The sequence below is a fragment of the Micrasema longulum genome, unplaced genomic scaffold (assembly GCF_059751315.1).
Source record: "Micrasema longulum isolate JH-2025_06_02 unplaced genomic scaffold, ASM5975131v1 h1tg000502l, whole genome shotgun sequence".
Taxonomy (NCBI): Eukaryota; Metazoa; Arthropoda; class Insecta; order Trichoptera; family Brachycentridae; genus Micrasema; species Micrasema longulum.
The window spans coordinates 251,318-278,520 of NW_028277699.1; the positions used below are offsets into that span (position 1 = coordinate 251,318).

The window sequence follows — 27,203 nt, forward strand, 5'->3', positions numbered from 1 at the left end:
TAGGCTTTTCTCAATTTTACCGCTTTCCTACCTTTCAACGTGAGTTATTTACTTTATTGAGAATCGGTTTCAGAGATGGCGACCATCATAAACATTTTCGGGAGGAATATTCAAATTTTTATTTTGTCTTGGGGAACAAACCATTGCAGGAGACTGTGGAATTTTTTTCATTCTGTTTGTTAGTTTTGCCATTTCAATAATTAATATTCAAAAGAAAATGAATTAAAAGAAAATGTAAATAAAATAAAAAAATATATGTATATGAACGATTATAAATTTGAATAAAATTGCATAGTAATAAATGAGGCAAAGGTTCATTCATAAAATATAAAAATACAGACTTTAGAAGTTAAGACATGTATGTTATTAACTATTTTCAAATGAGATGTATGTTTTTATAATATTATTATTATGATAAGAGCACAGATAAGAATAAACTAATGTGTGCCCTACTTCCAGATTTTAAAATAAATAAATAAATAAAATATGACATTTGAAGTCGTCAAAAAAATATGTTTAATATACAAAATAGGTTGTACGCATAATTATTAATCCCAGATAACTAATTAAAATTTACAATTTTACAATCTTATTTATTTGAAAATTATTGAATAATAAAAAAGATTCCCCAGAGCTTATTTCACAAAGACCAACAAGACAAGAAAAATGATTTACAGTTATCATCATGATACTAATTATTCATTAAATTCACCAATTATTGGCATGCAGTGACTTGCAAATCAATAAAATGATGATTTAGATTTATTTTATATCATGCCTATGATGATCAAGTCCTGTGTTTTGAAAAAGGATTAATAATTGAAAATTCAAGGAATGATTGGTTCTTAACTTTTGTTTTAATTCTTCACTCTTGTGTTTTTAATTATTTTTTAAATAAATTATTATTTCGTATTAACAGTTTTAAATATCACGATGTAAACTTTTTAATTTTAATTTTAATGCATTTTAAAAAAAAACTCTTTTTTTTAATTAAACTGCTATTCTCCATGATTTATGTATTTTTTAAATAAGTATATATTTATTTTTGTTACAGATATACTATTTTTTGTTTTGTTTTTACAAATATTGTTGACTATTGTATACTTTTTTTGATGTTTTAGTTCTTTTTAATATTATGCTATTTTTTGTTATATTTTTTTCACTGGTTTTATTGTAATTATGAAAAAGGTTCATGGAACTGTAAATAAATAAATTAATAAGTAAATGTGCTTTTAGAATGTGATTAATACTAAAGAGCTATTAAAATAATCTAGTACGTATATTTTTATAAATCAATATTTTTAAATATCTTTTTAAAAAACAAAACGTCCGTCACAAAACTTTCAAAATCAAACGCTGTTGTTTAACAATTCAATATGAGTCTGACTGAAACTGTAAATATTTTATTCAAACATATTCCTATGTTGATATTCTTATAAATTCCGCTAGATGGACCTAATATCACAACAGTCACTGTGACGTATATGTTCGAGCGTATAAGGTAGGCTTTTACATAAATGATCCGCATACTACGAGTAACCTAATGCGCGTGCTTACGCCATGCTATTGGAAAGAGAAAATACGACTATGACGTCATCGCCCACCCTCTCGCTTCTCACATAATATTGGAACCATGATATAAACGTAAATGGTTTTCCATAAAAAAATATAAAAAAATCAAAAAAAAAAAAACGCTTTTCAACAGAGATGGAAAACATTCAAAAGTCTAGGCATTGAAAAGGCTCATGATCTGTCATTTTTTGGTTTAAGTTGCCAATTTGCACTTAGTGTAACATTCATCATTATGTCTATGTTTGAACAAAAAAATGTATTCTGTATGCGTTTTATGTCAAAATCGTCATTTTTTCAAATAAATAAAAAATAAAACAGAAATGTTCTCCTTACCTACTGTAATAAATAACAATCTAGATATCTCCCTGATAAGTAAAATTCAGCCTTGTTTACAATTGTTGGAATATTTGCAAAATACTACCGATAAAAAAATATTTGTCTGGAACGTAGTGAAGGGATAAGCGCGTCTTACTATCATGCGTGATTTTTCGAATGAAGTTTTTGATCAAATGGATATTGAATATTCATTTGGTTTTTGCTTTTTTCCACCTCGTGGAGTTGAGATTAATGAGTTTGTCTACCGTACAAAAAGTCTCAAGTTTTATTTCCCACGTGATTGACAAGAGATATTTATTTTAAAATGTGTGCTTACGCTAGAATACTTTGTATTGCCTTCCGTTCCATGTCAACATTAAATGCTTATTTTAATTGTGTTCTAACACAGCAATATGTCATAGTTCTTGGACCTAATACATAAATTTTTATTTTATTTTATTTTTATTTATTAAGGAAAAACAACAATTCTTTTATAAGAATACAAAATATAAAAAATAGTTAATACATCCAGTTAAAGTTTTTCACAAATATAATGAGAGAACATGTTACACCGTAAAAAGATTTTTTTTTTTTTATAAGACATGAGAGAAAAAAAAGAGCTCGTAAGAAGGTTAAGTGATGAGGAAATAGAGTGGAGAAGTGAAGGATAGGGATTTTCATTATGTAGTTGACCAATTCAACATTCTGAATTATTATCTAACTAATATTAGTAAATATAAGTATATAACCACTTACTGACTTTTCATGTCTACCGATTTCAAGCCTTAATTTATTTCACTTTTACCATGAAAAAACACGAGTTATAGGGGGTTGCAATCACCACTAAGTCCAAAGATGCACCAAATATTAGGTAAATAATATTTTTATATTTAGTGGTATGTTATAGAATGGGTGGGGGTAGGAGTTTATAGTGGTGTGTAGCTAGGAGGTTCAATGTTACAAGATCGTTTCATTTTAAAACGTAAAATTGGGCCTTATTGAGAATGGTATTTGATTATTCATTAGGGTATTATTATTTTTTAATTTTTATTATCTTTTATTTACTTATTTACATTTACATAAGTTTATTGTACTCGTATATTATTTTAGACATTAGTTTAAACTCCATGGCACTGAAAGTCGTGTGTTGAGATGGGACGAGCAACTAGTTGACACAGATATAAGTATATCACCACAAATATGTGATTATATACAATAGTAACATTCAATAAAATGTTTGACCAATAAGTCAATGCCTTTAATATTAATAGTATGTATTAATATTGGTAGAAATAAAAAAAAAAAAACGCATAATAAATTGGTACTGTGATGGCAAAAGGTTATATCTGTCACTCACATGATAGCAAAAAGAAAGTTGAAAAATCGGTTTGACAGGGTATTAAAGGTAATTTTATGTCTGTTTTCCTATTTTATTTTATTTTTTATAGCTTTATCCTTTTGCCACATCAAATAATATACTATTTAGGACATTTTTGGAACAAACTTGAAAAATGACAAAAACAGCATCTATAACTCTTTGCCATTACAATCCCTAAATACAACTTCAACTTTTGCAAATGAATGTCAATGATCTGGAAACGAAATATCGCTACAAATGGCTTACCTTCACTGCATGATTTTCCGTAGCGCGCCTGCGCAAGATGGCGTCCAAGATGGCGGCGGCGGCGGCGGGGCGCGGCGGGGCGGGAAAGCGGGCAACACGGCCTGTACAGTCAGTCAGCGGGCAGAGCTATGCCGCGAGCCATGGGGGCGCTCTGATATGCGGCCAGCGGCCCAACGGGGGCTCGCCAACGCAGCCCCTGACCTCCCGATCAAGAAAAACAAACCAAAACTAATCAGGGAACGCGCCCAAAAGTCAAAACCAAACTGTGCCGATCAAAAAATACAAAACGCAAATAGGTTATTTCGCGCTGTGGTGAAATCGTCATTTTACGTTAGACAATCGATGATTTTGTGACAATACGCGGGTTCCTATATTATTTCGCGTTGATTTACGATTGCGGAAGTCTCCGTTAAGTTTTTATTTCAATATTTATTTGTTTGTGAAGGGATCCAGTTGACTTGAACGGACCCAAGTACGTGCGCTATCTTGTCAATAGGATTCGAGTTTTGCAGTTGTATATTTGATATTAAGGTTGCAGTGCAAGTTTCTGATTGTATTTTGATTGTAAGTGAGTGAACTATTAAGTTTCAGGATATTTGTGTGACCGTGTGGTGGATTTTTGGTGGGAAAGTGTGGCTAGGTTGTCGCCATGTCCCTTCTAAGTGTCACAGGTGAGCCAATTCTACCACCTCAATCATTTTGCGGGAAAATCAACCGCTAACGTCTAATAATTTCCATTTTATTCACGTATAATTCACTTATTATGTTTGTATAATGTCTAAATAAGGACTTATTTATTGTGTATGCAGTTTATTGGTCGCATTTCATATAAAAAATTGGCAAGGAGTCCAAAACAAAATACTTTGATAATGTCCCAACAAGCGAAACAACTCACATTTTACACTTTTTTATAATAATAGTGTTTTATTTTGGACGCCTTTCCAAAATTTAACACAAGAACCATAAATAAAATCTGTTTTTATTCTAATAAATAATAATTTACCTAGGTGTTCATTTTGGAATTTTATTTTATTTTGTTTAGAAAACCAACATTTCTACATGTTTAAAGTTATTAACGTTAATAAATTTCGCGAGGACTCTGAATCAATTATAAGTTTTCTCATATTGTCCTAAATAAATCCAAAAAAATGTTACATGCAAAACACATATAAGTCAACAGATGGAAGAGACGAGTAAATTAGGATATTTTAAGTCAAAACATAGGCAAAATTGTGAATGTTACTCTGTGCGTAAACTTACCACTTAAATCAGCCCATGACGTGTCATAAGTCCTGTAAATGCCTCGACTTCCATATTTCCTCCCCCTAAATGTTCATTTTCTCTGTTTTCACTTGTTAATGTGCAATTTTTAAATAATAGTTATCTCCCTTAGTTTTCATAAATTTATTTATTGTATTTTTTCACGAAAAAATATTTTAAAATGATATTTCTTTTAACTCAATATTATTCATGTAATAAATGACATTTTATATTTCAATTTACGTAAATTGAAAAAATATACATTTTCTTTCTGATAAACGATAAGAAAATATAATTTAAAAAAAATGTTTTCATTTAATAATTGTAAAATTTTCCGAGGCCGTATTTTAATTCAAAGTTAATGCAGAAGTAGCATTTGGTTTGTTATGTATTAGGGATACGTTTCAAAATTATGTAAAATGTTTCCCTTGACATGGTGAAACCCGGTGAGGAAACATTTTTTTTAATAAAAAAATTTGAATAATGAATAAATTGTTTCGGTTATATTTTACTCATTAAGGTACCGAACCGTTATTTATAAAGTTAAAATATAAATATTGGCTATGAATTTATTTAACTCAATATGTTTTAAAAAATCAAATGATAAAATAATATTGTTTTTAATATTAAAATGTTTTGGTTCGATTTTGAGTTTATTCATTAACAATATTATGAAGAATATTTTCCGTTTGTTCAAATTTTAGCAGACAAAAACTTGATTTTGCCCCTTTAAAAGTAATTATTATTAACACATTACAGAGATGGAACAAACCAGACAGCCAACGACCTGTGTAAATTGCTAGACTTTCATATTCCTTTCGATAAAATGTTCACAATCTCTTTTGTAATATTATGTCAAAACATCCTGATTTTTTTAATGTCTGTCTAAAAGCTATCAGTCTCGTGGTGAAACCGTTTTATGTGTTGCCTATCATGCATGAGGTCCCAGATTCAATTCTTGACGAGGTCGTCAATTGGGTCACGGTTCCGTGACATGCATTCGATGTCAAAGTTTTGAACCTTATTCTGCTCCTTGATTCATATTTAAAAATAATGTCTTATAGTTTACTAGTCATTGAAAACAGCTCTAAAAACTTAAATATTCATTAAAATAGTATACGCAAATATAAATTTGTACAGGTGTTTGCACATTGAAACATTTCATACGCTCCGGACAGGTATTTGAGTTTTAAGACCGATCACCAATTTTTCATAAAATAAATGATTATAGTCATTTATAATTAGCTATTTGTTTATTTATTTTTATTCATTATTAACATGAAAATTAAAAATTTTACAGAAAATGCATCTAATTCATCATTAAATCATTACAGAAACAGAATAGGTTATTAAATATAATGAAAATGTCATATCAAATCAACTTATATTACGATTATTGGGAAAATTGCTTCTTTCGGTAGTGAGATATATTGACACCCGAGGTGATACGCTTAGAAATAACAAAATTGCTTTACTACCTGCAAAGCCATTGGCATGTTCATTTTGCATCTTAGTTGGTAAAATGACATGTGTTGTTTTTGTCGCTTAATTTTAATTTTGTCGCTTTAATTGTGTCGTTTAATTATTATTCGGGACAAGAAATGTACGAAATTCATTTTAAAAATCTGAAGTGTGTATGCGATACTCAATATTTTTTTTAAAAAACACCCAAATGAATACTCATCGTCTTCCACAATTATTGGTAGCCATAGATTTCTAACAAGAAGTGGGTTGGGGTAATATTCATAAATCCATACTCCCTGAGATACAGAAAATACAGAAAATTTTGGTAGGCATATGGGCACAGCCTTTTAAGCTCAAATAATTTAGCGTATATGTTAACAAATGTAATTTTAAATGTAAAGATACATGAATTATTAGTGACAAATCTGTGGTATTTTAGATAATAAGGTACGAGTGTCACTTGCATTGAGAAAATGTGTTGAGTATGCAGTTCCACTCAATACGGTCGGTTGGGAAAAATACAAGTTAAGAAAAATATAAGAATTTGAATGTTTTAATTAAAAATGTGATTACTGTCATGGATTATTGATTTTAACATGGAAAAAGTAAATAGAAGAATTAAAACAATATAACTTGTACTGCTCCGCGTATTTAATTTTTAAGTTGACGCATTCAAAGATTATTCGAATATATAACCCATAATTGTATGTTAAAGAATAAAATCAGCACGAAACTTCAAATTACTTTCCAGATTTATTGCACATTGTACTTCTGTATCTAAATGCTACAGAGATTAACCTAGTTCATTAAAAATATCTGAATTATTAATGAAATTTTTTTTTTGTACTTTTTGAAATATTTTTACAACAAAAATTATAAATAACAAATAATTTTTGAAAACATAAACTCATAAATGAACATAACTTTTTTTCTACAATGATTGGTATCCCAGCATTTTTTGTGAAAAGTTGGTTGGAAAAGCTAATGGAACATTCGTGCTCCATGAGATACAGATAAGGCATATTTTTTTTCAGAAAAATGGTAGAGAAGGTACCATTAAGAAATATCTGATCTCATTTGATGACCATATGAACTAAATTTAAATCTACTTCTTACAAAGAAATTATACAACGTTTTCAGAAACTGAATATTTAAAAAAATAAAATGTTGATGATAATAATTTATATTTAAACGGATTTGCCATAGATTTCCCGAAATGCAAAATAATATCGGTAGCATTTACAAGTATGGCACAATGGTCGTTGACTATTGATGCGGTTTCACTGATCGGAGATTTAAAGTTCGAACTCCACTCTACACCAACTTGATTTCCATTTTCTAATAGTGAGTTATTTACAACTCGTTAAAAATGGCCTCAAAATAAAAATATTTTGGTTTATCATAAAAATACAAATATTTCTCATTAAAAAAATATAAAAATATGTTTTTTTAACGTTTTCCGGCGTTGCCTAAAGGATTAATCTCACCCACATCAATTAAGGTTTCAGACTTTGAAAACTCCACAATAATCAACAGTTAAATTACATTCTTCCACATATATGTACGCGAAAGTATGTGCATTAGTGTATGCGTATATGTTCATATGTGTATGTATGTGTATATATATATATATATATATATATACATGTTCATGTGTGTATGTGTCTGTATGTATGTGTTTGTATATATATATATATATATATATATATTTATATGTTTGTATACATGGATATATATATAAATGTGTATATGTACGTATATGTTTGCATATGTATGAATATGTATTTATATGTATGTATGTTGTATGTGTTCATTTATATAACTTTTTTTTTCTATTGTTTTATATTTACTCACTATTTCTTTTTCACCTGTTCCTTCCCTATTTTCCCATCCCAATTCCTTTCACCCTAACAAACTGTACGTTATGTTTTTTATATTTTTTGTTCTTATATGAAATTCATAATTGGTCTTGTTATTTGTTGTTATTCTATATGTATTGTTTGTTACTATGAATGTGTTGGTTTAAAAAAAAAAATAATCAAAAATAAATAAATAAAATAAAGAATCGGAACCGATTTAAAGACCTTAGGTTTACCTATCTTTTTCACTCACACAATAAAGCGCTGGTTTTTTTTTTCAAAAAAGAGTTACTCTTGTAAAATTTTAATGGCCATAATAAAAACGAAAATGGTAGCAAAAAACTGAATTGACTTATATCAGAATGGTTTTTATTCCTTGCAGTAATTTTATAATTTAATAACGTAAGATAAGATTTCAACTATCGTTATTTAAAAAAATCACTAATTCCAACGCCTTTCATATAAGTCACTAAAATATAAATCCTATAATCATGCATTTAGTACTGCTTATTTATATGGTCATTAACTACATCAATTTAATCAGGTCACAGTGGAAATATTGTTCGTATGAACGTTCCACGTTTGGCAATTTCTGCACCAAGGGTTAGCAATACTACTTCCTTTAGATGGAAAAAAAAGCATGAAATACTAGTTTAGTTCATATTCAGTAACATTGGGCTCCCTGGACAGTACATAAAACTTAATTCACCAACTATTCTAAACATTCTCTCAAATACGATAATTTTGTAAGTATTGGTCTCTTTACTATGGGGAACTTCTGAGAATCTCTCATTTCTCAACCCAAAAGCTAATAAACTGAGTAAATAATCTGAAATTTCAACAGTTTTAAATCAAAGTCTAAATTCCAGACTGGTCTGGTAACATAAATAATACAGTTCAGCATTACTCTCTTTTCGTCATTCAGAAAAGGGCAGTGCCATAAATTAACCGATCAAATCGCTTATTTAAAATACTCTAAATTTAAGTTGCAATATGATTATTTTAATATCTCCCTAGTGTGCGAAATCCAGTGTTTGTCTACAAAAATTTGGACAAACTGTATATATTGTTTAAATATGTTTTATTTTTACTTACCGGTTTGTTATATTTTATTAGTCATTTTTGAAATTTTTTTATTCTGAATTTTATTTATTAACTTTTACGGATAATTACATTAATTTTACAAAAATAATATATATTTTTTTATTCATACTCTGAATGTTGATAGTAACAACGCAAATTGATTATCTATAATTCGCCCTTAAACCCAATTTTATTCGCGTTAGTTTCGATTGAAATGGCATTATTAATTTGTAAAATGTGGCTCCATACGTCTGATAGATAAAAAAGTAAACATTATATAAAACTACTTGATAAATATTAGGTGAAAATAATTATTAGTCAGTTCCCATGACAATCCTTATCATTATAATTGACATCATTGAAGCTTATTGAAAAGCAATGAAAACGAGTGATATTTATTAGTATTTACGACAATATTATTGGCCATATGCCATCAATTGGTTAAATTGAATAACTGATAACTGGCAAAAAATACAGATATCAATACTTTTTTTATTTACTTATTCAGTTAGGCACACAAGTGGCAATTAAAAGAAGGAATCAATTTGATTTCATTTGTTTATTTTTTTTTTTGCAACAAAGAGAAGGTACATTTTTTATTGTAAAATTAAAAAGCCTAGGCATAACATATTGAAATATTTTTTAAATCAATTTTTAAAATTATTTTAGTTAATGATATTCCGTAATGTATTCATGCTAATAAAAATATATAATCAACCCACTTATCCGCGAAACCGGCTTGTCATTAAAAAAATTAACGTTTATTTTGCATAAAGCGAACAAAAAATCCGACATACAGTGGCCTTTGCATAAGTATACTTCATTCTAATAATATTTTTATTTTCTATTGAAAATATATTGTTTTGTTACTTGAATTATACGATTAAAACTTCACTTATTTTATGGGTCAATTGGAACAAATTGCCATTTGGCAATAAGCTCGCCAATTTACAATTTACTTTACAAACAAAAAAAATATAAATAGATCACTGAAAAAATGCTAGATATCCATCACCTATCCTGATTGCTTTGCTAAGCTAACAGGGTGCTTCTATTTAAATATATTTTTCCTACTTTTTATAACTTTAACAGATTATATTTTTTAGAATGAAATGTGAAAGTCTAAGTATAAGAAGGAATTATTTTGATCCTACGGAGGCTGGGTAAAGTAGCCACTTTATACACTATGCAACATGTATTATTCTGGATTAAAGTATCCAAAATTCGTTAAAAAATGTTTTTCATTTTTCTGTAGTTTGGAGCAATTTCATTAGAATGAGATCAAATTCTGCTCTAAAAACATTATTTAAACATGCTTAAAGTGTCTGATAGATATTTTGAATGTATTTCATAAGGGGATATTTAAACTGTCTAGCAATGAACACGTACTTGCAAGCGACTGTATTCTCTCATATTTTTGGCAGCCCACGAATACTATCTCTAAAAACCAACTCATCTTTTGAGGTTATTCACAAACTGACCCATTTTTTGGCATCTTTGTAAGAATGAGAATGCTGCTCAGTCAAGCTGAGTCATCGATCGGAACAAGTGATATTATGAAGGAGCAATGTCCGGTGAATACGGCGGGTGGGGTAGGATTTCCCATTTAAACGTTTCCAAGTAATATCTTCACTGGTTTTGCAACATGTGGCGGAATGTTATTATGCTGCAAAATTACTTTGTTGTGTCTCACTTCGTACGCGGATGTTTTTTCTTCAATGCTCATCTCAAAAGCATCAATTCGTCGCGATCGTAGAACTATGACAGATGTGTAAAATGCAACATTGATTTATTTTATATTGGATAAAAAAAAAATATTTTGTCAATTTCTTCCAGATTTAAGAAAAAAATATGTTTAAAACTGACCCAAGTATCAAATGGTAAACTTTTGTTTTTATCATGTTTTGACAGTGTAAATTTTAAACCCCTCTACCGTAAAGTTGAAAAAAAATACATGCGTCGTTGTTCTACGATCCTAAAGAATTGTAGTTGAAAGCGATCTACCGTGATGGTTTAGTTTAGTTTAAAGAGCTCGTAATACCCTGAACCCAGCTGATCATGACGCAGATCAGTAAAAATGATGTTTGGTGATGTTCTGGCATAGCACGGTCTCCGTAAGTCTCTACAAGAATTCTACGTGCTTCAGCTGCACAGTTTTTTGAAAAAAAATTTAATTCTCCGTAAATGCTCTTTTTTGAACAAAGTTTGATATATTTTACGCTTTTATGTTGTAAACATTTTGACGTAATAATATAAACTGTCGTTTCTAGCTTAATGATAGACCTTTAGAATGAGGTAAGTTGCATTGCCGCGTGTAAAAAAGCTAATATATCACAATCTGTCGGAAAACAGTGAGAACTTATTTTAGTCACTATTATTTAATTCTCTCCGCGTATTTTAATCACTACAAATCTTCAAATATTAATTTGATACAACATATAAAATTTACAATAAAAGCATCTCTTGAACATTCTGGACGATTGATAATTGCAGTTCGTAATTACCTGTTATTGAAAGGCTCGCTTATTTAACCGGTATAATGTAATTGGCTGTCAAAATCATTCTCTGTTAATTAATTATGTAGTGGTACGGTAAGATTTAGCAAGGAAATTATTTCCTTTAACGAAAATACGATTTCGTAGAAATAAATCCTCATTGTAAATTATGTTCGCCTCGTCATGTAATGATAAGTGAACTAGATTACTTATCAAAAACGTTTTTCCGACTGTTGTATTGGGTGTTAATATACATTTTGTACATTTTTCGAAGTGAAGAGGACAAGAGGAGACAATAAAAAAATGAATGAAAAATGAAAACAAATAAGACAATTATTCATTTTATCTTCATTTAATATTTACAATGCGAATGTTGATGGATGCAGAAATAGAGGAAGACCGAGAAAGACATGGCATGACCAAATCCAACAAATACTTAAAGATGGACATGTAAAAAGTCGGAATAATCGGCGCGCGTGCATGAGAAGATGTATGAATGTAGAGGAAGCGAGACCTGTATGCAAAGATAGAGTTTTGTGGCGTTCTATCATCTCTGCCTACCCTTACGGGGAAACGGCATGATGGTTTGTGGTCGTTGTTGATGTATCTTCATTAAACACTGCGCAATAGTCGCGAGCAGCTTTGGCAGCTTTATTACTCGACTAAAAGCTAGAAGGTGTCCAAAATGCTCATTTTTGTCTACTTGACATTCCACTTTGTTGAAGGCATATAATAAAATAAAAAAATATGATATAATATATGCAACATAAAAGCAAACACAATATTCTGTGGAATAGATTTTTTTCCTAATGCCTATTTTATATTTTTTTTTTTTCCTAATGCCTTCTCAAAAGTTTTGATTGTACATTCTTGCGGTGCCTTGTCAGGTTCCCCCGACGTTGGCGATCACTAGAGCTAAAGTACCTTGGTCCTGCGCTACTCTTGTATTCCGCAACCAGGACAACTGCTCATTGGATCTACTTGCCATAGTCATTCCCGGGAAAAGATGACCAGAGTGGTTTCCCGTTGCTTTATCGTCAGCGTTACCTTCCATTAGCTGGTTAGTTCTGGTTTGGAAGCACCAGAAACTTGCCGTTCATCCTCTCGTTATCTGCTGTGATCACACCGTTATGCGTGTGATCCCATTACCCAGGGTTCGCGACGTAGACGCTAACGAGTTGGACTAGTCAGTAGTGTTGCCAAAGGGATGAACTGGGCGTTTGCACCATTTTATAGAATCACACCTTCCAGTAAGATGTGACTCATCGCAACCCTACTGACAGTTTGATACATCTAATGATACATCCACATTAATGAGTCAATAAATAACCACTTAATATAATACAATTACTCTGATGAGCATTTAACATGACATATAGAAAAAGAAATTAAAGGGGAAATTTATAAAGCATTTGACTTCCCATTGGCTGGTTTTTGTGACCACTTTAAATTTTTTTAATTTTTTTTTTTTTTTTACAATAAACATGACAATAAAACAGAGCATAAAAAAATAAAGCATAATTACATATCAATGAAGTGCATAAAAAAAAAAAAAAAAATAGTAAACAAAAAATCCCACAAAGGCATGGCCTGTTCGTGGGTATACAAGAAAATGTTAAAGAATTTATGAATTTGTAATGTTGTGTAACATTCAACACTCTGCCTGTTTAAAAATGTTTTTTTTTTCAAATCTTTCGTCTGTTGATTTTCTTTTTTGTCAGCTTCGTAGTGTAATGGTCAGCGCGTTTGCGTACCGTGTAAGAGGTCTAAAGTTTGATTCCTGACATGGTTGAAATAAAATATTTATGAAAAATTGTGTTTTCACAACAAAATATTCATAGTCTCTTGACTGGCACCTGAAGCGTAAGACTGATCATCTTACCTCCATGTAACAAAAATGTTTAATATACGATGCGATTAGTGTATTCATGTAGTACCCAGTGTGCTATTAGGTGCAGAAAAGAAATGATGATGATGTTGATTTTCGTCAAGTTCAAAAGAAGTATTTTTAATATTGTCGATGAAAAAAATCTACGTGATTTTATTAATCTATTAAGCAACGCCAGAAAAGGTTTTTTAATTTTTGTTCTTTAAATGTGTCCTGGTGTATAACTACGCATAAATCTCTTTAATGAGAATGCATTTGAAGAAAATTATCACTGTGGGTACATATTTGAACGTGTTTGACTAGTTTCCGTCATTTAAAAGTAATAATTTCCAAAATAGTACTTCAGGGGATCAGTTTTAAACAGACGTCTCACCTGTTTGGTTCTGTAAAATAATGACTCTTTTATAAACATCAATTTTATAATAAAAATTAAAGGTTTTTTTCTTTTTTTATAATATTTATATTGTTAAATTAGAATGGTTTTTCATTATTAAAAAAAAACATATAAAAAATATATTATCTATTTTATATTGCAATTCCCTGATGATACAATTTGTTACCACTATGTTTTTTAATATTTGATGGAACAAATAAATTGCATATGTTTACCAGTATAATAATTTTATCGTCATCATTATCATTTATTTTCTGTGCCTAATGGTGCATAGAGTACTGCAATGGTACCCCAATCGCAGCGTATATTAATTTTTGTTACATGAAAGTAAAATGATCAGTCTGACGATTCCGGTACCAGTCCAGGGATTGTGAAATATTCTGGTGTGAAAACACGTTTTTAAATAAATTTTACATATCAACCATGTCGAGAATCGAACCAGAGACCTCTTGCATGGTAGGCAAACGCGTCGAACATTACACCACGGGGCTTGTTTGTTCAGGGATCAATGGGTTTTTCAACAATATTTTGTGTTCATCCAAAAGTTTGTATACAAGGATTGGATTTTACATTGTAAGGATGTAAAGTATTACAAAGATTATCATTACAACAATGATAAAGAAACGTTTTGATTTAGGCGGAACAGAGAAAAAACAAGGAAGAAAGTAAAATGGTTATGACCTCTCATTAGTGGATTTAAGCGGCCATCCGTGTAGCAACATACACCAATCTGCCATTAGTGTTTAAATCTTCTAAACTTCCTGGGGGTAAAAATAAGTCTTTGCTTACACGCATTTGAACATACTTAACATATTAAAAATAACTTTGTTTCCCTTTTCTACTTATATTACCAACAGTTATCGCAAAACGTCATTTACTTCTATTATAAGACATTCATACGCAAGACGTTGGCTACGGTATAGATCATAAATGATTAGATTATTTCCAACTTCAAATTAATGAAAAATCTCTCTCTTTCCGATGCCTATATCGAGCTTTAGCCTCCTGCAATCTTTGCCTCCAACTCTGTCTGTCTTCAGCTGCCATCTTCCAATTTGCCACCTCGAAAAGCTGCGCTGCGCCTTTTCTCACTTCATCCTCGCATCTCAGCCTGGGTCTTCCCACTAATCTCTTTCCTCCCGGATGTCCGCTCACAAGTATTTTAGGGACACGTGAGTCAGGCATTTGCATGTCCAGCCTATCTTAATCTAAGCAACTTCATATGTGCCAAGATGCTCGGGGCCTGGTATATATTGTACAGTTCTTCGTTATTCCGAATGCGCCATTGATTATTCTCTCTCACTGGTACGCAAATTCTTCTGAGTACTTTTCGTTCAAAAGTGTCCAATAGTTCAGACATTTTTACTGTCAATGTTAGCGCATTACACTCATATGCCAATACAGTACGTATAATTGTTAAGTATAAGGTAATTTTGGTTTTTCTGTGGACTTGACATGATTTGAACACTGGCAGCAAAAAAAAGTACGTTTTGTTGGCTGCTGTGATTCTTTTTCTGATTTTTGCTGGATCCTCATTGTTCTCAATTGTACTGGAACCGAGGTAGGTGAATTGCTCGACCCCTTCAAAGAAGTAGTTATTTTTGTATTAGACCCAGCCTCTTGCTGTTTGTGATGGGTTTTTATTATGTGTTTTTTTTTATTTACAAAATTAATAAATATGGTGAAGAATTCCAATTGTACATAAAAAAAGAAATAAAATTCATTTTTTTCATTGTGTACATGGGAGCTAGGTTTTATACAGACCATGCGCTCTGTAGTTTCAAAAGTGTTGTAATCTAGCTCCTATCTGTTTTATGTTATTTAATTAAATTAAAATCAGAAACGAGGAACTAGAATCCTAACCGTCCATGCGCTATCTGCCAGGCGTGTAGGAATATTTACTATACAGCAACCTTGAGGTGGTTTTCATAAAAATGACGATGTATAAATTATCTACAATAATATTACAAATGCTTCCTACCTCTTTCTCCCCACGTGATAATTTACCGTCATAAAAGGTCGTTTTGATGACATACACAGTAAACATACCCCCTCTCTATAAATCTACGTGTGAGCAGATAATGCGCGGGAAAGTATGATTCAAATGTGTTTCGCTGAACGGAAAACGCGTTTAATGAATCGTACCAAAAGAAGGGAAATGCGTAAAAATGTTGAATTAAAGAAAGGTCGTGGTTTCGAAATAATTAAGTTTAGTTATTTATTTAATTTTATAATTCGCCCAAGGGGCATTAACTAAAATAAAACAGTAAAGTACAAACATTGTATTAAATTTTTAAAAAACAACACTTTTTTTTGGGCGTTTAGAAACCAAAACAGCATTCTACAATGTAAAATCAAAAGTAAAAGTTTGCGTAGTTAAAAAAAGATAAAAATATGGATGTAATATAACATTGATAGTTTCCTTTTTTTAAAATACGCAATGAAAAAATAGATAACGATAGGTATATAAAGTAAATCATAAAAATAATTGAAAAAAAGTAGGTTAGTCTATTCCGCTAATCTCGAACATTAAAAAGATCAACAACCTCTTCTTTATCGATGTGCAGCAACTTAAATTAAATTAAAAGACAAATTACAAACATAAAAAAAAGCACTGTGCAATATGATCTGTCTTTTTTTCAGTTCCAATACAAGTAATGTACAGCGATTTGAATGTAAACAATAAAATGAATGATTGATTGTCCCCCAATTGAGTAGCTACCACCGCAAAAGAGGAGACAAAGAAAATTCAAACTGGCAGAAGATTGAAAAAGCCTTAAACTTTCAATACTTTGAAATTTATATAACTGAGGATGGTAGCATACATTAAAAGCTTGCAACCTGCTTAGGAATTGCAGGAGCATCTTTTAATACAATGAGAGCTGTGTGAAACTCTATTCTATACTTGGCCAAAATAAAATTCCAATTATTCAACCCTTATATAATGCCAGAGTACTCCTTTGAGGGTAAAAATTCTAGTATCTTACCAGAACTTAAAACAACAAGCTTTTGAGTTTTAAGAGTAAGAACTTAAGGAGAATATTCGGTATTAGGTGGTTCGATTTCATTACCAAAATGAGCTAGCAATATGGGTCTCTTGGTGGGTGTCTGCTGATGTCCACACTCTCCTTAAGGATTAGAGGAGGAAAAGGAACGTAATGAAATATTGTCAGAATCATGAATCTCTCACAGTACTATATAAATATATCATTCACTAACCAGTGGACGTCATGAGTCTTTTAATGCCTTATGTTCCGGTAATTTTCTTTTGAAAAAACGTTTTATATCTATATTGAATTTCAATTAACTATTTGCTTATTTATTAAATATGTTTCTGAACTATCAAAAAAACATATATTATACATGTTGAATTGTATATTTGATGATAAGAAAAGCTATGTTTTCCAATCAACCAAAAATACAAAAGTTTTGTTCAAAATTTGTTGAAATTTTTTAATATAATTTTTCAAGATATTTCTAGTACGTGTAAAACAATTTTCGTTGATTGTGTCGGTGAATATCAAAATTGGTTAAATCCGAAATTTGTAAAAAAACTTTTTTTATGGAAACACGATTGAAAGTTTAGTTTTACATAGAATACTTATTTCAAAAATGGGAAAATCCAATATTATACCATAATAATTGTTGTCAGAAGTTTGATTTTATATCAAAATCGGCAACATCCACTCAATAACACTTAAATAACACAATAACACTCAAAATGATTAGTTTTATTTATTTTTTACTTCGTAAAAGTGACAACCCTGACACAGACATTCAATGACAAATTAGATCAAAACTGGTTAAATCCAATAATTAATTTTATCAAAACTAGTTTAATCCATTCTGATATATCAAAATGAGTTACATCCAAATTATAAATAAGTTTTACACGGAAACTAAGTTTGATCGATCAATTCAAATAACGTAGAATACTTTTATTACCTACGTCAGACCTACAAATAGTCTTAATAACAAATTAGTCGAATAGCAATAATCAGTTTCAGAAAAGTGTTCTTTGTGAAAAAATGCTTAGTCTGGATATATCCATTTTTGATGTTAACCGACACAATTATTACCCTGATATTTGAAATGACGATGAAAAAAAGGAATGCATAGAATTTGGGATGAAGTAAAGAATAAGGAGAAAAGAGAAAAGGTACGATAAAAATATTAGGATTCTAAACACATGTATAAATGTCTAAGGTATTTCACGAAGGTGACCGGAGAAGGTAATTTATTCATCTCTCTACCTCACCAATTTAAGTGAGAATACTTTTTTAATCTTTTAGAAAGTCGTTTTCCATTTCCTCTATCTTTTTTCATGCGATTATTTATTCACCTGAATCTTTGTCTCGAAGCTTGAAAGACGAGTATTAAATATAAAATACTAAATACAATATCAAAAGATTTGTTACGCAGATACACAAAAGCTTCAAAAATGCATGAATAGCTCAGACCTAGCTCAGTCACATGGAAAAATGATATAGGTAGAACATAAGAGATGACTTCTCTAAGCAACTGACATTGTTGTTCCCAATAAAACTAATGGATTTATTTTCAGAAGAAAAATTCGATGATTTATTATTGTAAATAATCGAATTTTTGTGATACTAAGTTCTCAAAGAATTTTCATTTTTAGCATACCTATCTTTGAGTCTTAGTGGAAAATATTACATTCATACTTCTTTTTAATGTAACAAACAAAAACTAAATGAAGCTTAAAAACAGCAATATTTATTTCAAATAATTTTAATTACAGGGGTATTATTTTAATAAATGAAATCAATAAAAATACACAATGATATACTTTATTTAAATAAGATGTCCAAAAAATATATTCATAAGAATCATGTTTTATGAGGTATCTTTTAAAATTTATTTGTAATTTTATAACGAAATTATAGAACAAACAAATTACAACGCGAATAGAAAACATTTCAGAAAAAGTTATATGAAAATAAAGGCATTTAAATGGCTTATGACCTGTCATTGGCTGTTAAAAAACAAGACATACTGTAAACCATACCTTACCATTTTTTTTCATCATGTTTTTTTCTTTTACAAGTAAAATACGTTAAAAATACATAAATATATCATTAAAATTACATGGAATTTTCTTTTCATTTAATTACATTTTAAATAAAACAAAAAGTAAATAACTTGTACAGTAAAAGTTTTAACCTATTTTCGTCATCAAAACATCTTATTTGAATTCTAAATTTATCAGTATCTAGTTATTTTTTAAATACTTTGACAAGGCAAGCAAATCATATTTTATATTTAGGTTAATTTATTTATGACAAAATACATCGTTTTTAACTTTACATATTGCATTACATTACATATTTTATTAGTACGAAATATGCCCAATCAGCAAAAGTGCTGGTATGAGGGGATATAATTTATTATGACACAATAGTTTTAATAAAAGGTCGATAAAATAACATTACATATTACTCGTCACACGGGATATAAAAACTGTTTTATTTTGGTGTTTTTAAGTACGTATATGTTTTGTATATTTTTAAGGTTATTAGAAAGTGAATTGTAGAAATTTATTGCCTCATACACAAAACTGTTTCTTTTTCGGTTTGTCTTAGGTTGTACGCAAGTTAAATTATTTGACGATCTTGTATTAATTTTATATTTATTGTTGTTAAAATAGAATTTTAATTTTGTCTTTATTTTATTCTTGTTCATCTTAAATATCATCTTTACCTTTTCTGTGTAAATAATTCATCTAAGCTGAGCATTTTGGTTATTCCATATGAATCTGTGGTTCTGGTATATTTTTTAAAATTAAATGTTACTTTTAGTGCTTTATTCATTGTTTTTTTCATTTGATTATTGCATTTCTTTACTACATTGTAACCATATTATTAATCCATATACAAAATGTGGAAGTATGAAAGCGTTGTAAATCATTAATTTTGTACTTTTATTAAAGACTTCTGTGCTTCTAATATTCCAATAAGCGGACCCAGTTTTTTTAAAAACTGCTTTGATATGTTTTGTCCACGCTAATTTGTCATCTATTTTCAAACCCAAATGCTGAACATTTATGTTCATACTCATAACAATATTCGTATTTTACTTACTAACTTTGTGGAACCATAATATTATTTAACAAAAATATTTTTCAAAAAACCGTTTTTTAAACCATTTAATAATTAATAAATAATAAACCAAATTCGGATCTACTAGAGCTACTCACCAAGGAGTAGTTAAGAAATTAATTACAAAACATGATTATATTTATTACCAAACTATACTTTGATAAGGGAACAGTGTGGTTCCAAAATAAGTCGGTAAAAATAATAAGCGTTTGAAAACAAAATGTTTGTATTACAGTTTAAATAAAATATGTTTTTATTATTAAAACGGTAAAAAAAATTAAAATTAAAAATTAAAATTTAAAATACTCATTAACCCGATAAAAAAGCTTTACTTTAGGACTGTTGTAATAAAAGGTAACAAAATAAATAAAAATTCATCTACGCTATTTTGAATTCTGCCTAATATGTTACATCATAACAGTCGAGTGTCAATAAAATGCTTTTAAATTTGATGGAGGTGAGATTTGTTTTATTGACCTGAAAATAAATTACGTTTTGTCTCTGCGACAATAACTACATCTACTAAGCGGCTTAAGAGCTTTACTATGTGTAAGTAAACTGTCACAGGGGAAATAACTTTTATTTCTATAAACACTTTTACCGGAAGCGATAAATTTCGAAAGTGTTTGCGACACGGTATAAACATTTAAAAATACATTTAGCAAAAAATATCAGATTTGAAATTATTATAAACGCATGTTTACTTTTTTGAAATTTACTTATTTTCACTTATGACTTACTCAAAGTATTGTTGATTTCTTTTTTTTGTTTATTTTTTATACGGGGTCCGGTAGTGAAATGAGTTAGTTTGAAAATCAAATTATTTTTGAACTTTTAACATACAGCTACTTTCTAAAAAAAACTCCCTTGAGTCACTGAGTGGTAACTTGATGTTAGGAAATGATCGTCTGATAATCATTTTATCTTTTTATCTCATTAAATTTATGTGTGTCTTGCTTAATCTTATTAGACTACGTCTGTTTATCTCAAATGTAAGTTTTATATATTTGTCTCAGGGTACTTGATATTTTGGTGTTTTCGCAGATCTTGATGGACAAAATGTTTAATTTAAAATTATCTAATAAACCTAAATATGTGATATTTTATTTTTTTATGTGTTGATGTTTACTTTCATGTAACAAAAAAGAGTAATTCACAGTAGGTGGTTACTGAGATGTTGCCAGACGGTTACATCACAGGATCGGGCGAGTCAAAAAAAATGTTTTTTTACTAGTTTTTTATTTTAAAAAAACATGGATAGTCATTTGGTATACCATACAAAAAAAACATTTCATTGAATTCAGGATGGATAAAAAAAACATAATCAGAAAATTCTGTATTTTTTTTATAATCAGCGATACTTTGTGACCATTCGTAAATCTCTCACACAACAACTTGCACATTTTCCAGTTAGCAAAAAATACACTTTTTTAGCAAGACTGCACACTGCAAGAATTTCAGTGAATGCTGTGAATGTTTTTTTCCAAGTCCGCGTCATTTCTTAAAACAGCGATATCCCTTTGCCTCCTTGCTTTCATTATTTTTACGGGGATATCCTTAAACAAAAATGTTTGAGGCCTCCAAGGTATAATACTCTTTGATAGCAAGAGTATTGCTGTAAAAAATATTTTCACTGATATGAAAGATGTCTTCTCCAAAGTAATAATGCTCATTTGCGTAACTGATTTTCCGTTCAGCAAAATCTGAGGCTAGTTGACTCTGGAAACTGGGAGGCAAAACAACGTGTGATGATGGCTCAGTGCACTTGCTACTCTGGCTCAGTATCAGGCATAGAAGAAACATTCACATTCTATCACTTCTTCACAATATTTTAAATAACCCCACTTCACCTGTTTATTTGAGAGAGATCATACAACCTCTTTCACAACACGGACTATCTCTTCGTTCTAGTAACGAGAGAACCCTTTTAATACCTTGTCATCGCTCTGATTTTCTTGTCTCCTCTTTTACAGTAGTAGCCGCTCGATTGTGGAATAATCTAGCCACTAATGTTAGAGACGCCCCTTCTTTATTTACATTTAAGTCAAGATTGAAATGTCACTATCTAAATATTTAAATTGTTCCTTAACCCTTATCTTTCCTTCCCATCCCCTCTTCTCTCTTCATAGTATGGTAATTTATTTTTTTATATATATTTTTTTAGCTTTTAATTTTTGTATAAAATTGTAAGATTCAATATATCCATGTATTTAAAATTTTCTCAAACTAAACGGTTTGGGTAGGTAGGAAGAAATTGCCTTAAGGCAATATGCCTGACCTTATATGTATATTTATTGTATATGTATAAAAAGTGTCAAATAAATAAAATAAATAAATAAATTATGCTATCGGAGATAACCATCAGGAATAAAATTTTGAAGGTAGAGATGTCATAAGTTGGAATAATCGGCGTCCGTGTATGAGGAAATGTATGAATGAAAAGAAAACAAGGTTGGAATGAAAAGACATAGTGCTAGGTACAGCGTTTTATCCTCTAGTACAGAACAGCATAATGGCTTGTTTGTTTGGTAAATACCAACCACGTTGGTTTGGGTTTTAACGTTTCAATGTCATTATATGTAAAATCCCGTACTATGGTGTATTTAAGTTGTACAAAAACAAGTCGCTTTAAATTAGTAGCGCTACAACGCTTTCATTTTTGCCCTACATTCACGATTAAAATTTTCAATCTCGCATCTTTCGAACGATACAATCTCCACGCTAAAATCGGCAGGTTTCGTTGAAGTGTTGGTGAGGCAGCATTTGTGAAACGTTAAAACTCCCGCCAGTTGCAGGAAATAAATCCAAGAAATATCGGTCTGGGTGTCGTGATGTATTTCTCATGGCTGTTTTCAATTTTCTCTCTTTTCCACCTTATAGGAAGCATCTAAAAATAGAGACCTGATCCGTTAAAAAATCATTGACATGAACATATTATTTGTTTTTTTTTTTTTAAATAAGAAAATATTCTATGTTAGGCATTAATATTTATTCTTTACATTCAAAACCATAGTACTTATAAGCAAATCAACTTTTAATAAATCAATATTAAACGACATTGTTTTAACCACGTTTTTTTCTACCGACCGGTTTCAAAGTAACACAAGCTTCTTTATCAAGGTATAATAAGCTTGTGTTGTTTTGAAACCGGTAGGGAGAAAATAAGGGGGGTTAAAAACAAAGTTGTTCTTTGTTAATTTTATCATGATAAATAACCACAAAGTAAGTGCTTCAAATAAAAATTTTATTTCAAAATAAGTAAATTGACCAATTGTATTTAATACATATTTTTTTTGAACATTAGTTTTTTTCATGTAAAAATAAAGAACGTTTCTTTTCTTAAATAATGTAAAACATTAAGCTATTTTTTTTTTTTAATAATAAAATGCAGTTCTACCAAAAAATATCAGTAGAGAAACTAATTTTTTTTTTTTTTCATTTATTAGCTCTGTCACGTTATTTATTTTGTTATCTTCTGTATTGCGGAAAAAAATTTAGTCTAACAAACTTCCTTGTAAAACTTTAAATAAAAACATTCCTACATCTAAGGAATTGTTTAGCCGCCCACAGTTATGAATTAATCTTTACAGTTTACTTTTATTTTTAAAATAAAATTTTCCCAGCTAATAAAAGAACATACTCCGTTTTAACCTAGGAAATTTTATTTGAATACATAAAATAATTTACAAGTAAATTTATTTAAATATTTATATTTGAAACATTTTGTATTTTTTAATGAGAGGCTTTAAAACTTTAAGAGTAAATTAATTATACGTTGAAACCTAAAGTATCTAAAATACCCCTCGCATACAGATCTATATTTACTCATGACATATTCATAAATAACAGTTTGTTTATTGTTAAATTTACGTATTTTAAGTAGTATATATATTTTTTTAATATTTTAATATTTTACTGCGTACTAACAACAACGCCGAAAGTATACCTTTTTTGCCTATTTCACGTCTGTAGTATTAATAAATACACAAGTTTTGGCCACAGTTAGTTTATATTTACGCCCGATGATGGGTTATTTTGAATACACACGGCCAATTGTGTTATTTATTTATTTATACATCAACGGTTCAAATAACCTTTTGCAAAAAACGTTTTACAGAAATAATTGCAGCAGTAAACAATAATTATGTAGTTTATAACATGAATGATAAAGTAGATACAATGAAAGTGTGGGGCGTGTTGGAAAAGTATGGAGTAAACAATAAACTTATACGTGCAGTATCGTCTCTCTATGAGGAGAGTTCAGCGTGTATAAGAGTTAATGGGGGGTTTACATCTTGGTTTGCGATCTCAAAACGCGTGAAACAGGGATATGTAATGTCACCATGGTTGTTTAATCTATACATTTACAACTGTATGAAAGAGATAGAATGTATGGGTATTGGAGCAAAAATGGATAATTTTTCAGTAAGCTGCTTGTTGTATGCTGACGCTGCAGTTCTGTTAGCAAGCAGCAAGGCTGATTTGCTGCAAATAGTCTCTAGAATGTATGATGTATGCCTGGAGAGCGAATTGGCGATGAACGAAAGTAAGTCAAAAGTGATGGTATTTGAAAGGGATAGTGAGGTTACTGACTGCATAATAAATGTAAACAACGAATGTCTCGAGCAAGTAGAAGAATTTGTGTATCTAGGAAGCATGTTTTTTTTTAAGAGATGGAAGACCAGAAAAAGATGTTGAAAGAAGATTGAATGCGGGCAACAAAATGAACGGAGCACTAAACACAGTAATTTCTAATAAAAATATGTCAATCGAAGCTAAACTGGCTGTGCACAACGGAGTTTTAGCCCCAATACTTTTGTATGGAAGTGAAACATTGAACTGGCAGAAGAAGGATGAAAGCCGAGTAAACGCGGTTGAAATGCGATCTCTTAGACGAATGTTTGGGAAATCAATGTATGACAGGGTTACAAATGATGAAATCAGGCGAGAGTGTAAATCTGAGACAAGTATAATTGATAAGATTAAGAAAGGGTCTCTGAGATGGTTTGGTCACGTAGAACAAATGGACGACGAGAGAATGGTAAAACACACATATATATGGCAAAAATGAACGGCAACGTTAGACAAGGATGACCAAGGAAGACGTGGCATGATCAGATAAACCAAAATCTCAAGTCCGGTCATGTCAAAAGCAGACAGAACCGAAGGGCATGTATGACAAGATGTATGAATGTGGAAGAGGCTAGGATTGTATGCCAGGATAGACGTGTGTGGCGGTCCATTCTCTCTGCCTACTCCTACGGGGAAATGGCGTGATGATAGTAGTAGTAGTAGTAAAATTATGAAATATAATAGAATAGTTAATACTTAAAAATTAAGTGAATATAACATACAAAAAAACAAAGAAAGAAACATAACGTCTCTTAATAAAAGATAACAATTAACATAAGAAAATATAATGTTCTAAATATAAATATAACAAAGTAAAGTTGAGAATAATTTAAGATAAACAAAAATGTTCAGTATTCAACTAGGTTATTATAAAAACGAAAATTAATGTTATATTAGTACTTTACAAATAATAAGTGTTTTAGAGCAGTAAGAAAGTTAGTCATAAAATCGCGTATGGCGTAAAAATACAAAATGTTTGATTTATTTTGTAAATAATGATATCAGGAACAATTTTTTTTTCTACATCACTACAAAATAAAACTTTGTTATTTTGTCGGCCTTGTGGTGTAATGATTTGCCTGCCACGCAAGAAGTCTCGTGTTTGATTCCCGACATGGTTGATATGAAATATTAACTCAAAAGATGTTTTTACACTTGAATATTTTATAGTCCTTGGACTGGTACCTGATGCGTAAAAGTGAACATCTTACCTTCATGTAACAAAATTGATCATCTTGATTGGTGTATCAATGCAGTGACCTATGCACCATTAGTTGCGGAAAGGGAAATGATGATGATGATGATTAGTATTACAAAATTATATTATAATATAATTAAATACCATTATATCGCCCGTCGATAAGGGGACTCCTTACTCGAAACTGAAGTTGTGTTCTTGTATAACAATAAAATCTTGTAACACCAATAATAAAGTTTTTTTAAAAATAATAACTTTAATAAAGTGTCACGCAGTGAATGCCGATTCTTATTTTTTTTTATTTAACTGGTTTTGTGTTAAAATATATTTTTACTTAATTAAAGATAATACAAAAGCGATAAAACCGGTCACTGGTTTAGAGATAGACAGTACACAGATATATAGTACAGTGCGTTCAAATGGTAACAACACAAACTTTGTAGGCTCACTATAATATTTAATTTGAAAAATCCTGTCACTAACACATAAACATAGGGTTATTAAACACTGTTTTTTGTTATTTATATAATAAATTACAATGAACTTATACCAAAAACTTTCACATACTCGTAGAACTTCTTTATATTGACTTTGTTTATATTGACTTTTCCCCATGTTTGATCGTGCGTATAGCCCCTTCAATATGTTAAAATGAAATTTTGAGGTATTTTGGTGACAAGGGTAGGTGTCAAATATTTACAAACAAAATGTTTTTCAGAGAATTGGGGTTTGGGAAATTCACACAGCTTAAAATCAATGTCACTGCATTAAACAGTAAAGCGGTTTGTAAATAATAAGTATTTCGAAAAATATTTGATGAAACGTTTATTTCAAACGAGACATTCAATTGGTATGCCAAAACCAAAACCGGGCTGTGGTTTTGTAGTTGTGAAGCAAACTTACGGGTTGTTTTAGTTGTGCTTTATAATTTAATGATAATAATAATATTTAGCTGATTTAAATAGCGCCATTTTTGTGAAAAATCATCTCAGGGGCGCTTTACAATTGTATACTTAAAGTTTTATTCTTACTAAGCTATAGTGACATATTATATTTCCTGATTTAAAATTGATGGTATGATAATCTAAAAAAATGAGATTTTAGTTAGGATCAGGGCTTCGATTATGATGGGAAGATAAAATGTATCTTTTAGTGTGTCTCCAAAGTAAAAAAGAGTTTTCTCTATGAACAATAGAATGTTTATACCATTTTTATTTTTCAGTATGTTTAATTACCGATTACAGACGAAAATACTTTGAATTTTCATACAAATATGAGGGTACTACTTGAAAACCCGTCA

General features: G+C 30.0%; 1 protein-coding gene across 1 annotated transcript in view; it reads left to right on the top strand.

The window, feature by feature from the left end:
- The first annotated feature begins 3,622 nt into the window (after window positions 1-3,622).
- The window catches only part of LOC148281035 (uncharacterized), a 585,537-nt gene continuing 561,956 nt past the window's right edge, over window positions 3,623-27,203 (top strand). The window contains exon 1 of the mRNA XM_088227431.1: window positions 3,623-4,182. Within this exon, the coding sequence (XP_088083557.1) occupies window positions 4,161-4,182 (22 nt within the window). The 5' untranslated portion in view covers window positions 3,623-4,160. The remainder of the gene's footprint in view (window positions 4,183-27,203) is intronic.